The sequence below is a fragment of the Sinocyclocheilus anshuiensis genome, unplaced genomic scaffold (genome assembly GCF_001515605.1).
Source record: "Sinocyclocheilus anshuiensis isolate Anshui unplaced genomic scaffold, SAMN03320099.WGS_v1.1 scaffold333, whole genome shotgun sequence".
NCBI classification, from domain to species: Eukaryota; Metazoa; Chordata; class Actinopteri; order Cypriniformes; family Cyprinidae; genus Sinocyclocheilus; species Sinocyclocheilus anshuiensis.
Genome location: NW_015539871.1, coordinates 1497356 through 1514773, shown reverse-complemented (window position 1 = coordinate 1514773; position 17418 = coordinate 1497356). Strand labels below are relative to the sequence as shown.

The following is a 17418-nucleotide window of genomic DNA, read 5'->3' as shown; positions in this document are numbered from 1 at the left end:
ATATATATATATATATATATATATAGTAGCAAAAAACGTTTTTGACATTGTTATCATTTATAATAAAGTATCTCTGTCTACATAAAGTATTTCTCTAGAGATACTTTGTTATTGTTGTTGCTCATATTCTTTTCCCTATTTAGTCTCTTCCCTCCATTTCCGGGTGAGGAGAGCTCCCTGACCTGGGACAGCAAGAAGTTTGAAGAGTTACCGATAGCACACATAAAAGCCACATATAACAAGTAAGTTGCTTGACAAAAAATAAAATAGTCGTGATTGACAAATTAAAATGGAATTAGTTCAGATATAGTTTGATTATAGTTTTTTTGCTGTGTGCATGCAGCTATACCATATGCTTATTTCATCTCTTAACTATGTTTGTCTTTTATCCATCTGTTGCGTTGGTCAAAGTGCTTTTGTTGCATAACATATCCTACTGTACATCATGTCTTTTAGTTTCAATGCCCATGTGAAATGAATTTACAGTGTTTTCTTAGTGTATCTAGGGACTACAGATGTTAATAGTATATGCATTATAGGGATGTAACGGAATGAAAATTTCTTATCACGGTTATAGTGCCCAAAATGATCACGGTTATCATTATTATCACGGTATTGTTAAAAAGTGCTGGAAATGTTAAAAAAAGTACTGACACACAAATCATTTCACCAAGTTTTACATTTCAAATCAACAAAACAACAAATAAAATTAGTTTTTGTTTGTATAACTAAAACAATAACATTGCCAATGATGTCCGGATTTTAAATGACAACATGACTGACAACAGTTTATCTAATAGCATGTTCAAATATCTCATGTAAATGTTCAAATAAAGCTTTGAAAATGCCGATTGCTGTGGTGTCGTCTGCAAACTTCAGGAGCTTGACAGAGGGGTCTTTAGAGGTGCAGTCATTTGTGTAGAGGGAGAAGAGCATTGGGGAGAGAACGCAGCCCTGAGGAGCTCCGGTGCTGATGGTGCAGGTGTTGGATGTGAGTTTTCTCAGCCTCACTAGCTGCTGCCTGTCTATCAGAAAGCTGGTGATCCATTGACAGATGAAGGTGGGCACAGAGTTTCTGCCTGTAGGCTGGTAGAAGATGAACCAAACGGTGATCAGAGAGTCCCAGCGCAGCTTGGTGGACAGAGTGGTATGCATCCTTTAAAACAGTGTAGCAGTGGTCCAGTATATTGCTGTCTCTGGTGGGGCATGTGATGTGCTGTCTATATTTAGGCAGTTCACGGGTGAGATTAGCTTTATTAAAATCACCGAGAACGATAATGAAAGAGTCCGGATAACGCTGCTCTGTGTGTGTAATTTGATCGGCCAACAGTTCTAGCGTGGCGCTCATACGCGCATCAGGAGGAATATACACACTCACCAGAATAAACGAGGAAAACTCCCGCGGTGAATAAAAAGGCTTACAGTTAATGAAAAGAGCTTCCAACTTTGGGCAGCACATGCTGTATTATATACAGACTAATAAATTACAGAACGTTTAGTAAACACTGAGGAATCAAATTAAAAAATAAATAAAAGAGAGCCTCCATAGCATAACGTGAGGTAAACAGCAAAGATAACGCAAATGAAAACAAAAATCTTTTACTTTACTTTAGCATGAAACCCATCCATCGTTTCCTCAATATTCACGTCATTTTTGCTGCACGCAGCTTCGTGCTCCTGACGCGGCGAGTATAAACCAGGGTCTACACTCGAAGCGCTGCGCAGCTCAAACGAGTCGCGCGGTTTCGTTATGCTTTCAGTTTCGTTTCCCGTTTGATGTTTCTCACATGCAACAGAAATGCAGCGCTTATGAGTTAAACAATGCGGTGGTCGCGCCAGTGTGACCGCACACAAAATTTAGTTGCACCGGCAGAAAAAATTATCGCAAAATGCGCCCATTTGGTCGCACACTGGAGCCCTGTGCAGTACAGTAGTTATTTATCCTCAGTTGTTCAAATCGCGGTAATCGAATACGGTTATAGTGATAATTAAAATATGAAACGGTAATATTAACCGTGGGGTATTTTATCAAGATTTATCGTCAAACCGGTAATCGTTACATCCCTAATGCATTATAATTATTATTTATACCTAATACTGCATGTTTACATATAGCTAACTGTATTTTGTCCTTCATTTCTTGCTCAAGCACACATATCCACGTCACAGATTGTCTGGGCCAGTACATGGTCCGAACCTCGTGTGGATCAGAAGGTTTCAAGAATGTGAAGAAATCCACTCCTATTGCAGCACAGACCGCTGGGATTTCAGCCGCTGCAGTAAGATGGACAAAATATAAATCATATTGATTGTTTACTGAAATAAAATGTGTCAAGGATTGTTTAAGACATTTTGCTTAATAAAAATAAATTAATGCAGACTTATCCTAAAGTTTTGTATAGTTGTCCAAGCATAAACCATATATGATTTCATTTGAACTGTCTAGTAGAGAGAGATATATCAGACATTTCCATCAAAAATAATTATTCATACATTTAATGGCAGGTGTGCATCTTTTTTGTGTCTGTCATTTAGATGTTGTCCACTTGATGGCAGCACATTTCTTTGTAGTAATTTACCACACCCTGTTTAATTGTTAAAGTACCCTTCTTTAGATTGTGTTTGACTGGTTTTCTGCTTTAAATTTAAAGTAATGCTGAAAAATTCTGTCAGAACAGACATAAAATATAATGTTAGAAACAGGGTCGGTCAAAACATAATTGAAATATAGAGAACTTATGAAATTTTTTATTTTTTTTTTTGTAAACTACGACGGTCTTATGTGCGTTTATTTTTCCTCAGGTTTGAGATTATCAGCAGTGTCTTATTGAGTGTTACAGTGTTTATACTGATAATATGCCTGGCCAGGAGAAATAGAAAAATTAAAAATAACATTTCAAATCTTCGGTTTCATGTTTATACTTCTCTTCGGTTACTTCCACGCTATTTGTTTGTAATTTCATCAGCGTGTGTAGTGAAGAGTCTAATGACAACCCTGAGTCACAGCAGGCTGTATAATCAGTATATGACTTCCCACTGATAACCATTAATTTGCTGTATGGACACAAGCGTTATGATCTAAATTAGGAGTTTTGGACAGACCTCAGATTCTAGGCTCCTGCAAGTTTGTGTTTCCTCAGTGATTCATTAGTTTTTATTATGCTAAGTGTTCTAAATGTATGTATGTTTGTCTTGAGCAGAAGGCGAGGGCGAAGGGGGTCACCTACGTCCGTGTGCTGGAGAAAGGACTCGGTCCAGGGCGCTTGGTGAGTAGCTTGCTAAGGCCAAAGATTTACAGGAAAAAAAATATCTGAAAAAATCCACAGTTCCTTGTAGATTAAATTACATTATCTGTGAGAATTTCTGGGGAACTAAGATCTATGATATTACTTTTTATTGTGGCATTTTTCCATTTACCTATATTTTTTTTATCATTGCAATAATACTTTCATATGACAGCTTATCTGTAACTGTGTGAGAACCAAAGTGAACCTGTGCACATTTGAATGCAAATGGGGCGTCTTGAATCTGTACAGCTGTCGGCATCCTAATTTACCTCCACTCTCAAATGAGACAAACACTATGTTGCTGTTTTCTAATAAACTAGGCAGTGAATTTTGCAGTAAATACCAAAAAAATTTCACAGTCGTGAAAGGTAGAAGAATGCAAATGCAAAATAGTAATAATTAAAATATTTGTAATTCAAGGGTCCAAGATTCTCTATATTGTTGTTCACCACGTATTCATGTGCACAATACAGAAAAAGGAGCAAAAAACATAGAAAATGCGTAGAGGGAGCAGGCAACTATTGAATAAAATAAAGAAAATATGTATATCTAATAATTAATACAAAAAAGAAGATAGTAATAACAACTACATTTTACATTTTCTAAAGAATATGACTGCTTGTGTGTTGTGAAAGTTGTTAGTTGTGTGTGTTGCAGAGGGGTTGCTTTGTGACTACTATGGTGTTCTGAGTGTTTTTTTTGTTTTTGTTTTTTTTTGCTATGTGGTTTTGTGGTCAAAAGAGCCAAATTTCAAGTAGTTATGATATACAGATGCACACTACTACCATTAAAAAATTTGAGGTCCGTAAGATTTTTTTCAGTGTTTTTGAAAGAAGTTTCTTATGCTCTCCAAGGATGTGTTAATTTGATAAAAGTACCAAAAATATAGTAATATTATTACAATTTAAAATACATGTTTTCTATTTTAATATTTGTTCAAATGGAATTTATTCCTATGATGCAAAGCATTCATTGCTCTAGTCTTCAGTGTCACATGATCCTTCAGAATGAAAGTATTCTAATATGCTGATTTGGTGTAATTTCGAGTAATTTTTTGTGCAAATCATCTTTGAAAAGGTTCAAAAGAACAACATTTATTTCAAATAGAAATCTTTTGTAACGTTATAAATGTACTTACTGTCATTTTTGATCAATTTAAGCTGAAAAGTATTAATTTCTTTCAAAATATAAACCTTACTGACCTTAAACTTTTGAACAGTAGTATATGAGATTTTCTTTCCACCCAGTTAATCATGTGCAAGGTGAAAATCGTAATGGCACACTTCTCAACACTAACTTAGAGGTTCTTAAAGGTAGTCTTAATACTGTCACCCTTTCTGCCCTGTTTGAGGTCTGCTTTTAACTTTTAGACTTACTATTATGATTTGCAGCCAAAAAAGAATTACAAATCTATTGAAGGGCCTATGCCGTCTCTATTATTGAGGCTTAGAGAAGGACTTTTTTCACTTATATGGTCCATCCACCCAGAAGTCTTATGAGGTCATTCTGGTGCAACTTCACAAAACCAGCGAGGCGTGTGGAAAAAGCAAAAAGGTACTTATAAAACCAGCAAAACTTGTGGAGTGTAGAAATCAAAGAATAAAAAAGGAGCTATAGAAAATCAGTCCTTTATTGTGCCAACGCATTTCTGCACACAGGCCTTCATCAGGACTAAACAATTACAAATGAAGAAAAAAAAACACCTAAATGCGAACAACGAGCAAGTTCAAACTTGCAACCAATCAATAAGGAAATTAAAAGAGATGGTTTGATATCCACCAATCAAGACGCATCAGAAAACAAGCCAATAAACTCCATTGTAACCAGTATTTTGTACAGAATTAAATAAAAATTATTCATAATTTATGACACCACCCAAAACATATTTGCAACTGCGTAGGGAGGGACATCATGGTGGTGACTTTTGCACAGCCAGTCACATTTTCTTAGGAAAACATTAAAATCTAGTTGATTGTGTGATTTTAGGCCTCCTGCATTTCATCCAGTTTCTTTTCGTGATACTTTCAGTAGAATGGCAGCAGTGATTTTTTATTATTCTCCGTATGTGCTTGTATGGTACGGCAACAGTTATACGTGCTGACTATTCAATCAATACTCTGAAACTGACCGATGAGTTCTGTGACCTCAGCGGCGGTCTGCATGCTCTTACTCTGAGCCGGGTGGGAGGACATTAAGGCTGGGTGAGAATCTAATGAGCCCCTCCAGAGCTGCAGGCAACAGGGGGCTTTTAAGACTTGCATTACTCTTTTACCTACCCTCGGTTTATTCACAGTCAGAACAGAAGCTTCTAGACCAAGTTGCATTTAAGCAGATGGTGGTTGGGCATAAATAAATCAATGCAAAGCCACCAACTGCAGTGCTAACTTATTTGAATCAAATTACTAAATAGGAAAGCCAGGGTAAATACTTGTGCTTAGATGGAGATTTGGATAGTTGGGTAGAAGCTGGATAGGAATCAGGGATGCACTGATTTTACAGTTCTGGCCAGTAATTATTTTCATGTTGTGGCTGGTAAATGGCAGGTAATATTCTAGACTTTTCTATTTAATTATCTGTATAATTAAACTAAAATCAATCATTTTAAATGCTACCAGTGAATTAAGGCATCATAACATTATATATATTTTTTTTTCAAATATACTCACCCTCAGGTCGTCTAGGATATAGATGAGTTTGATTTTTTTTATCAGAACGGATTTAGAGAAATGTAGCATTACATCACTTGCTCACCGATGGATCATCTGCAGTGAATGGGTGCCGTCAGAATGAGAGTCCAAACAGCTGATAAAAACATCATAATAATCCACACCACTCCAGTCCATCAATTAGTGTCTTAAGTGAAAAGTTGCGTGTTTGTAAGAAACAAATCCATCACTAAGATGTTTTAACTTTAAACCATTACTTCTGGCCAAAATACCCGTCTATAGTCCATAATAATGCTAAAAAAAAAGGTTAATTCCCTGTTGTCCCCTCACAACAAAATCTGCAGACATATTTGTTTAGAACTGTTTTAGACTGTTTTGGATTGTAAATGGTGCTTGATCTGTGCATATTTCTCTCCTGGTTCAGACAAGATTACTTTTTTACAGGAGAAGGCAATATTATATATAGAGGGCATGTATTGTAGCCGGAAACAACCGTTTAAAATGCCTAAACAAATCATGGATTTGTTTTTTACAAACATGCATCTTTTCACTTCACAAGATGTTAATTGATGGACTGGAGTGGTGTGGATTACTTGTGGATTACTGTGATGTTTTTATCAGCTGTTTGGACTCTCATTCTGACGGCACCCATTCACTGCAGAGGATCCACTGGTGATCTGTTCCGAAGGAAAAACAAAATCTTGGATGCCTAAATTTTCAACAAATTTAAATTCTTGATTGAATTATTCCTATATATTAAACTTTAAGTGAGCATTAGATGACAGCATAGATTAAAAAAAAAAAAAAACTGTAATATCCTCAGAATATAGTGTAGATATATTGTGCACCCCTACTAAAAATATTACATACATTTTATTTTTGTCCAAATCAGCATCTTTAACAAGTATGTAATGTTGAAGAGTATTTGGACTCATTGAATCATTTTGTCATTGGAGTCACACGTCTCTTGTAAAGAGAGTGTATTGTTGTGAACTGTATCTCGTAGCTGACTTGGCCTACATTGATTTTGCTCCCCTGTGTGTAGTCTGCCATTAAAGGGTTAACCATGGGAGGACTGGAGGTTGTTTCCATCACCGACAACACCCCAGTGCCACACAATGGCTGTCGCCCTCGCAAAGCACGAAGGATGTGAGGAGGAAGAAACCCCATGAACCCAGAAGTCTTGTTTGTCTCTCTCTCTCTGTATTATCATCGACCATCCAGTCTGAATATAGAGGTTGAATGCTCAATTATTCAGGTCAATGCTGTTCGAGAGTAATGCTTTTTTTCCTTTTTCACAACAGCAGTGCTATGTATGTTATTTACCTTTTTGATAATTATTAAAGTGTGAAGGTGTCACTCATCATGTCTGTTTTCGTTCTTATTAGTGCATGTACAGCTTTCAGCTACGCATGGCTGCGTAATTTAAAATGCAACCTTGGGATTCAAAATCTAAATTAAACCTAGAAATAAACAATGTGACAATGCAGCTTGATCGTTGCTGTTATAAAAGTACAAGGGGAACAAAATAAATAAAAATATTTTTTAACTCAACTTTTCACTTATTGTTATTCTGGTTTTGTATTTAAAAAAAAAAAAAAAAGTAGAAGCATTTTCACTTGTGGTGTCAGACTTTAGGATCCAACTACATTTTTCTGATGAATTTAGTTGTAAAAACAGAAACATATGACAGGCTGTTACAGTGGCTGTTTGTTTCAGGAAATTGCACAAAATTATTACCCTGTGCTCTCGAACATACGCATTTTTTTTTTCTTTTTAATAAACATTATTGTTCGATGTTAGCACTTAATCTGAGTTCATTTCCAAGTTTACAGGCACAGGGTGGAATAGCTCCCTATAAATAAATGGACCCTTGTAAGATTATTGCCCTTTCCTACCATTACATCAGGTGCTTCGTTGCTATGACAACGGCAATTAGCAGGAACTCGGGCAGGCGGATGAATATAAGTCTGTCCCTAGTACCCATAGCAACCAAGGTCAGGCCTGCAACGCACATCTGTTTTTATACTAGCTTTAGTGCGCGCTATTGCTCAAGGACTGGAAAAAAACACATAAATGACAATAGCAAATTATTCCCAGACATGTTAATGTCCATGTATAAGCTTGCTGGATGTCTGTGGTTCAGTGTGACAGTTTTAAATCTGAAGGATTTGATTTTAGAACCAAAACATTTCATGGTAGAAAACCGGTGTTCTGACGATTTGTGCTACCCTGTCAGATTTTGCTACCTCCCGTTAAAACAGATGGTAGCATAATTCGATAGCGAAGAGTGCTACCTATCAGATTTTGCTTCCAGCATGATATTAATAAGGTGTGAGGCTTTATTAACATGTACACCTACCCCAACCCTAAACCTACCCTTACAGTAGGATAAATAGTGTTGGTAGCATAATCTGATAGGTAGCATTATTTGTCAGAACACCTGTTTGGTGCTTTGTGCAGGAACTGTTTTTCTGTGGCTCTCCAGCAACAGCTGTCCTTTTCCCAGTCTCCTTTCACACCGAGCATCAGAGCCACCACAAAACACGTCTCATCAGCGACAAAGCGTGACTTCTACCAACGTTTAACCCAGATGGCCGAGCATCTCAGATGTCCTCAGATAGCCTGTGCATCCGGTGGAGGAGGCTCTGACATGGAACCTGAGTATCCCTGCTGGGATTGATTTTGTGGTCAGTGATTAGAAACCCGAGCCAACAAGGTTGATTGACCATAGAGTTAAATGGTTCGCCTGCAATATGTGTGATTTTTATGTGACACATTTTTTTTACATCTCAATCAATTGGGAAGTATTTGTTATGTGTTCCATATGGATTGTGTTATTTAAAGTATTTAAGTCAAGACACATTTATTTATATAGCACGTTATACAATACAGATTGTTTCAAAGCAGCTTCACTGTAATAAACCGGAAAATAACAGTGTTAAGGTCTGTTCACACCAAGAACAGTAACTAGCCTACAACATGTCCAGCAATTGTAACTGCTATTAGGTAAAAAAAAAACAAAATAATTGTAAATGTTATGAGGGATTAATAACAGAATGTTTTTAACACAATTATCCCCTTCAGCTTAATTTGATCATTATTATATAAAATCTATGACATTATTGGCTTCTCACCATGCCTAAAACGTGTCCACAGAGAAGGGTTCAATCATTCATATGCTATAAAATGGATTAAAAAATTAATGATGAAAAAGAGCTTGTTTTATCAAATGCAATACTTAATATCTAATATCAAAGGAAGGTTGTTTTTCAAGGAGACGTTCGTGTATCATAAGATTTTTTTAGATTTGTGTCCACACTTTTTGTCAACACCGTCAGACATTCATTCAATTGTAGTAAAATCAGGGAATATCAAGGGTAGCTGTTTTCTGGTAATGTGCTTGACTTCCGGTTCATAACCCACCGTAGGGAAATAACTAGAGGAACAACGATTACAGTGTTGCCAAGGCCGCGGTTTCCCGCGGAATTGGGCTACTTTAACACTGTTGCCGCTGGTTGTTTTTCATGTCCGCGGGCTGAAGGGACTCCAATTACATGATATTTATCCTCTGGAATTCGAATTTTATCAGGGGAACCCCGCCAAAAACCGTGTATTTCCCCCCCTGGAACGCGATTTTTAACTGGGGACCCCTCGAAACCGGATTGGGATAGTTTTGAGTAGCGATTGGGAGGGTTTTCTTGTGAAAACCTGGCAACCCAGATAACGAAGTGCAGTGAACGTAAAACTGTTTGCACTACAAACCACTGTGTTCATTATTTAGGTAATACATTAAAATAATATGGTAAGACACACCAGTTTGCAATATCAAGAAGCAAAACGAGCTGTTTTGTACAGCTAAAAATACCTGGATAGGAATGAGACCGGAAGCCAGACACATTCAATTTACAAATGGCCGCGCCCGCTCTTAAGGGAAAAATAAAGTGGATACCACGGACATGCAATACAACCCGCTGCAACGGTGTAGCCCAATTTCGCGGGAAAACCGCGGACTTGGCAACACTGCAGTTCTGTCGTCTGCCGCTTTAAATGCTCCAGAGTCCAGTAAATTCTGATAGGTCAGTGTTTTTATATCTCATCAGCTGGAAGAGATTGTTTTGAAAGTGTCATAATCCATTGTGCCATAATCGTTATAGTTGTGGTGTGGACTGCACTCTGCTATTATTTTAGCCTACATGAACAATTTGTAAAACTAAAATATGTATTGTTATCTTTATAGCTATCTTTCTTGATGTGAACAGCCTTTGAAGGGATAGTTCACCCAAAAATGAAAATTCTGTCATTAATTAGGCTTACTCACCCTCATTCCAAACCCGTAAGACCTCTTTGTTCATCTTTTGAACACAAATTAAGATATGTTTTTATGAAATCCGAGAGCTTTCTGAACCTCCATAGACAGCAACGCAACTACCACGTTCAAGGCCCAGAAAGGTAGTAAGGACATCGATAAAATAGTCCATGTGACATCAGTGGATCAAGCGTAATGTTATAAAGCTACGAGAATACTCTTTGTGCACAAAGAAAATAAAAGTAATGACTTTATTCAACAATTTATTTTCTTTCGTGTCAGTCTTCGACACACATTCAGGAGAATACCACGATGTATGCATGTGGTGCTGCTGACACAGGGGTCGGCATTCTGACATAGAACTCGGATGCGATGTGCTTTGTTTACAAGCAGAGGAATGCACACGCATGTGTCATGGTACTGTCATGAACGCATGTGTCAAAGGCTGACACGAAAGAAAAAAAATAGTTGAATAAAGATATTTTGTTTTCTTTGTGCACAAAAAGTATTCTTGTAGCTTCATAAAATTAAGGTAGAACCACTGTCACGTTAACTATTTTAACAATGTCTTTGATCATGGTAGTACCCTTGCTGTCTATGGGAGGGTCTGAGAGCTCTCGGATTTCATCAAAAATATCTTAATTTGTGTTCCGAAGATGAACGGAGGTCTTACGGGTTTGGAACGACATGAGGGTGAGTAATGATAGAACTTTCGTTTCTGGGTGAACTATCCCTTTAATGCTGCAAATTGAAACAAAACACAATTTATTTTTAAGTAACATTTTTGGGGAAAATGCACATGCAGAACTCATTGCCACAATGTTATGGTGTTTCAGCCTGGTTGTAACTAAAATGTTCTGAGTGATTTTGATGTGTTGCTAGGTGGTTACCAAGTGAAAAGAGTCCACCCAAGTGTTTCTAATAAACTGCATGTAGGTTTGGGTTGGGTCTCTAATTATAAAGATAATTATAATGATAACTATATTAGCATCCACACCAATGGACAATCACATTCTGTTTGTCATAAGCGCACACTGCAATTCTGTCACCTGCAACTAGATGTTCAAGCTCTTTAAAGAAGAATGGATTGTGAATGGCTGTCAATGTTTTTAGCAATCATCAGCTGGGAAAATTGGTTTGAAAGTGATTCCAACCACGTTGTTTTTCTGCGCCATTCTCTTTAGCTGTGGTGTGAACTCTGAGTTACCTGAGTTATCGTCCTTAGTGTGAATGGGCCTTTAATGTTGCAAAATGTATCATTTATGGGGGAAAAAACACATTTTGTTTTAACTAGATTTTTAAACATGTTTGAAGAAACTCCACATGCAACAAGCCGCATGATTTGACTAATTGTGCCAGTTTAATACTTAGGCTTAGGGATTTGTTATTGTTTTGAACCATGGGTTGCATTATAAGCCACATTGCTCTCAAATCAACAAATGCACTTGGAAATTGTTAAGAGGTGAAAGTTTGAATGGGTTATTATGCAATTACTTCAAGATACAATTTGCTCCTAATTAAAGTACCACACAAATCTCACCTTTCCCTATTGTGACGAAGCGTTGAATTGATTGCACTGAAATGAAAACTTCCACCGGGGAGTTTGTTCGTTTTCTCCGGTTTTGACATTCATGTGTCACAGGATGGAGTGGAAACACATAACAAAGGGCTTACTTAAAAAAAAACACATTTATATATACATATTCTGCGGCTGCTGTTTACTAGAGAATAATTTGTTATAATGTGGCATTCTCTTGAAATGGATATTTTACTCGAATGCTGTTTTGCCTTCACTTAAGGTTCCTTCAAGGTCAAGGGTTAAACTGGCAGTAAATATTGCAGATGGATTTGGAAGCATACATGACCTAGACCCAAGTAACCCTGGGAACCATATAATGAGAGCTACTCAGGCATCCATTTGCACATATTAGTAGCGTACACTTTCATACGCTGCAGGGAGATACGCTGCTGGATATCTGCATAGATTTTGCAATCATAATGTGCATTCTCTGTATAATTGCAGACTTATTTAAAGGAGGTAATCATATGAAAGGCACATACATATTGTATCTGGAAGGATTTATCCGAATCTTTTGAGCACTTACACGTTCAAGCTGTCAGGCTACTCAACAACTCCATGTGACAACCCACCCAACTAACCTTTCAGGTAGACCTCCTCCTATGCACCTATATTTCCCAAACACCTAATTCTGTCCTGTAACTAGCGTAATTTTGCAGCACTATTTTAAAAGCACTATATACTTTATACACAATAATGGACCTACAGCCTCTCAGTTGACATGTGCATTGTGCAATTTTGTACAGCACTTTATGTATTATTCTTGCTTTTATTGTTTTGCCATTTAGTCTAGGGTCAGCGGCCATTGTGAGTTCTTTAATAAATGTTGACACCGTGATTCTATTGTACATGGGTTAATCTCATAAAAACCTTTCAGGAAAATATCTGGGGCATATTTTACCTCATAATCAAAAGTAAGAAAAATAAATTTTGATTAAAGAATATCCTATTTTATGAGAAAAATTTAAATGTCCCAAAATCATTGTATAGATGGATGTAATTGAGTGTGATTTTCAGAAAGATCCACAATGAATTATTTTATTTTTAATTTAATTTAATTATTTAATTTAATATTTTATTTTATTTTATTTTACAATTTATTTAACAACATTTCAGATGCCCCTAAATTATTATCACTGTATTCTGTTAGAAATGTTGATGAATTACAAATGTTTTAGCATTTTTATCTTATTTACAAGAATTACACTACTCTGTTATAAATGTAGGTGGATTCAGAACATTTTTGAATGTTTCTTTGCTGTGCTTTGCTTTGCTTTTCAAATCTCCCAAAATCATTATCCCTCTTTTATGACCATAAACATTCTTTAATTCTTTTCATAACAATTAAGTTGATTCTCAAATCAATAAAGTTGATTCTCAAAATGCAAGTAAACTTTTTATTCTTGTTACTATAATGTGATAAACTATTTTATATGCACATTTATATATACATATTCTGCGGCTGCTGTTTACTAGAGAATAATTTGTTATAATGTGGCATTCTCTTGAAATGGATATTTTACTCGAATGCTGTTTTGCCTTCACTTAAGGTTCCTTCAAGGTCAAGGGTTAAACTGGCAGTAAATATTGCAGATGGATTTGGAAGCATACATGACCTAGACCCAAGTAACCCTGGGAACCATATAATGAGAGCTACTCAGGCATCCATTTGCACATATTAGTAGCGTACACTTTCATACGCTGCAGGGAGATACGCTGCTGGATATCTGCATAGATTTTGCAATCATAATGTGCATTCTCTGTATAATTGCAGACTTATTTAAAGGAGGTAATCATATGAAAGGCACATACATATTGTATCTGGAAGGATTTATCCGAATCTTTTGAGCACTTACACGTTCAAGCTGTCAGGCTACTCAACAACTCCATGTGACAACCCACCCAACTAACCTTTCAGGTAGACCTCCTCCTATGCACCTATATTTCCCAAACACCTAATTCTGTCCTGTAACTAGCGTAATTTTGCAGCACTATTTTAAAAGCACTATATACTTTATACACAATAATGGACCTACAGCCTCTCAGTTGACATGTGCATTGTGCAATTTTGTACAGCACTTTATGTATTATTCTTGCTTTTATTGTTTTGCCATTTAGTCTAGGGTCAGCGGCCATTGTGAGTTCTTTAATAAATGTTGACACCGTGATTCTATTGTACATGGGTTAATCTCATAAAAACCTTTCAGGAAAATATCTGGGGCATATTTTACCTCATAATCAAAAGTAAGAAAAATAAATTTTGATTAAAGAATATCCTATTTTATGAGAAAAATTTAAATGTCCCAAAATCATTGTATAGATGGATGTAATTGAGTGTGATTTTCAGAAAGATCCACAATGAATTATTTTATTTTTAATTTAATTTAATTATTTAATTTAATATTTTATTTTATTTTATTTTACAATTTATTTAACAACATTTCAGATGCCCCTAAATTATTATCACTGTATTCTGTTAGAAATGTTGATGAATTACAAATGTTTTAGCATTTTTATCTTATTTACAAGAATTACACTACTCTGTTATAAATGTAGGTGGATTCAGAACATTTTTGAATGTTTCTTTGCTGTGCTTTGCTTTGCTTTTCAAATCTCCCAAAATCATTATCCCTCTTTTATGACCATAAACATTCTTTAATTCTTTTCATAACAATTAAGTTGATTCTCAAATCAATAAAGTTGATTCTCAAAATGCAAGTAAACTTTTTATTCTTGTTACTATAATGTGATAAACTATTTTATATGCTTGAAATTGTATTTATATGCTATTATTTGTTGTACTGCCTTCATGCTAATTACATTTTGAAATGCAAAATGTTTTCTCTGTTGAATTTGGGGTGAAATGTGGCCATGTTTTGTGAGATTTGCCCACATTTGTCATGAAATCAGAAGAATGACTTGAATTCACTGACTCTTTTCAGATTTTTGCTAAGTGGACTAATGCAGTAAGTTTCACCAAAAAAGACAAAATGAAATGAGTTCCATGACTCATGAACTCTTGCTGTTGATGACATCATTTCGACTGACATCTTTTTTCTTGTTCTATTTTACAGTATGCATATTTCTTAAAGCCAAAAATTAAAGTAGGAACAAGTAAGAGTATTAAAAGCAGGAAATACAGCACCAGGCTTGAGTGCTTGATAATGGGCCTCTGTCCAATTATCCACTTCCAAGAATGTAGACATATAAGTTGTAATTTTCTGTAATGGCAGGCTGTGGACATGGGGGGGAGCAGAAAAGTAATAATAAAAAAAAGAGAAGACGTTGGAATAAGCATTATATGTGCATTGCTGAATATTTTCCTGATTTTGTGGCATTTTTGGACCACAGGAGCTGGTCTTAATGCGCTGCCCTTTAGAAAATGTTGAAGTGTAAATATGCCTGCACCGGCTCCGCAGAAGCATCTTGAAGAAAACCTCTTTCGCGTTTTGTTTTCATCCAAAAATTTCCTGCAGTACCCCTCCCTCTCCTCGCTCAGGCTTTTAGCAGCTGTTGACGATGGTACATTATCAAAATGGAATAGGAGGCAGAGAATGGAAGATTAGAATGCTCATTGGCTATTTAGTCAAGAAGCCTAGTGCCCACTTGAGCTCCATTTGGGTGCTCTTACCTGTCCTGCTGCATTGAATAGCACCTTTGTTCTAAAGCCGAAGAGCAGGGGAAGATTGGAGCTGCTGGGGTTTACAGTAGCCAACCTATACAGCAGCACAAAGCATTATAAGCGGCTAAGATATTTTGTAGACGATATTATGAAGCATATATAAAACCCTGAGACAAGTGCTAATTGTTGAAGCATTATATTAATGAGTAGTTTTTGGCTACTGCCTTTAGCTCCCTCCCTTTTTGAGTTGTAGACAGAAAAACATCTTTGGCCTATTATAGACTCGTGTATTAGGCGGATGAGTGTCTGTGAGTGTCATTTTCAGACATATTCACAAACAATTTCCTAATGGTTTTCAAATGTTTTTAGAACTTTTATTATATTTTACGAGAATTTCACATCGTCTCAAAATCATTATCACTATACTCTATTAGAAATGTAGATGGATTCAGAACCTAATTGAGTGTGATTTTCAAAAATATCTACAAAGAATTTTCTAATTTTTTTACCACTTTTTGTTTCGTTTTGCAAGAATTTTAAATGTCCCAAAATCATTATCACTATACTCTGTTAAAAATGTAGATGGAAGATAACCGAGTATGATTTTCGAAAATATCCACAAAGAATTTAGTAATGGTTTTCCAATTTAATTTAATTTTGTTTTGTTTTGTTTTGCTTTTTTAATCTTTTTTTTGTATTTATTTTATTTATTTATTATTATTTTTTTTTTATTTTACAAGAAATTCACGTCCCAATTTTTATCACTATATACTGTTGTAGATGTAGATGGATTCAGAACCTAATTGAATATGATTTTCAGACGTATCCACAAATTTCCCAAGCGTTTAGAAATATTTAGATTTTATTTGTGACCTTTATTTTATTGTATTTATTCTACAAGAATTTCAAATGTCCCAAAATCATTATCACTGTTAGAAATGTAGATGAATTCATTATACAGATATTCATCAATGTAGATGAATTATGATCCTCAGTTTCAAGGTCCTTCAGTTTTGTTAAAGAGCACCAAGTTCCAAGTCCCCGTACCATGCAACAAAAAAAAAAAACTTGAGTAAATGAGCGTCAGAATCCTGCACACATCCGTTCAGTAAATTGGCAGCAGCAAAACAAACTCTCCACATGCAGCATTTGGTTTGTCTAAAAGGTCCAACGAGGGATTGCTTGGATGATTAGCCATCAAAATGACAGGTCTCTGTTGCTTAGGAACATGACTAGACTGCATGAATTGTTGCATCGCTTGATCTACTCCAAGCAGACTCGTTATTATTATTATTATTATTTATTTTATTTTTTTTATCTATTTTTGTATATTTTAATCTATTTTTAATATTTAAAAAATGTAAACATACTTTATATATATTATTTTTATTATGTATTATTACATTGTAAAATAAATTAATTGTATAATACTATATAACAGTTTTCTATATACATTAGGTGCAAATAGAAATACTGATATAAAAGTTAATAATGTTTGTTAATGTTTTATAATGAAAAGAATAATAATAAAGAAAACTCAATTCACTTGCCCACCAAGTGCTCATATTATAAAGGATATTATTATTTATATATTATATAAATTATAATTTACGTGTGTAATATAATATAAAAATATTTTACTAGCCTATATATTATATACACAAATGTTCTGCATTTTAGAATAAGAGTAAAGTCATCAAAACAATGAAAACTAGGTATTTCATATTGACCAAAAAAATAAACAAACCAAAACTAACAATAATAATATATTATTATTATTATTATTATTAATGAACTTTAATAATTTCCTATAGCACCTTTAAAAGTTACATCTCAAATCACTTTAAAAGAATAAGCTAAATCAAATAAAAATGCAAAAAGAAAACATGTTATCATAATTTAAGAAACATTAAATGTAAAAATTAAAATAATTAAAATAATAATAAAATAAATTG

At 35.2% G+C, this 17418-nt stretch overlaps 1 protein-coding gene across 1 annotated transcript in view; it reads left to right on the top strand.

The window, feature by feature from the left end:
* Positions 1-7316, top strand: part of LOC107685236 (28S ribosomal protein S11, mitochondrial-like) — a 9906-nt gene extending 2590 nt beyond the window's left edge. Inside the window, exons 3-6 of the mRNA XM_016481753.1 lie at positions 144-242; positions 2150-2279; positions 3201-3266; positions 6999-7316. Coding sequence (XP_016337239.1) covers positions 144-242; positions 2150-2279; positions 3201-3266; positions 6999-7106 — 403 coding nt within the window. The 3' untranslated portion in view covers positions 7107-7316. The remainder of the gene's footprint in view (positions 1-143; positions 243-2149; positions 2280-3200; positions 3267-6998) is intronic.
* The last annotated feature ends 10102 nt before the right edge of the window (positions 7317-17418 follow it).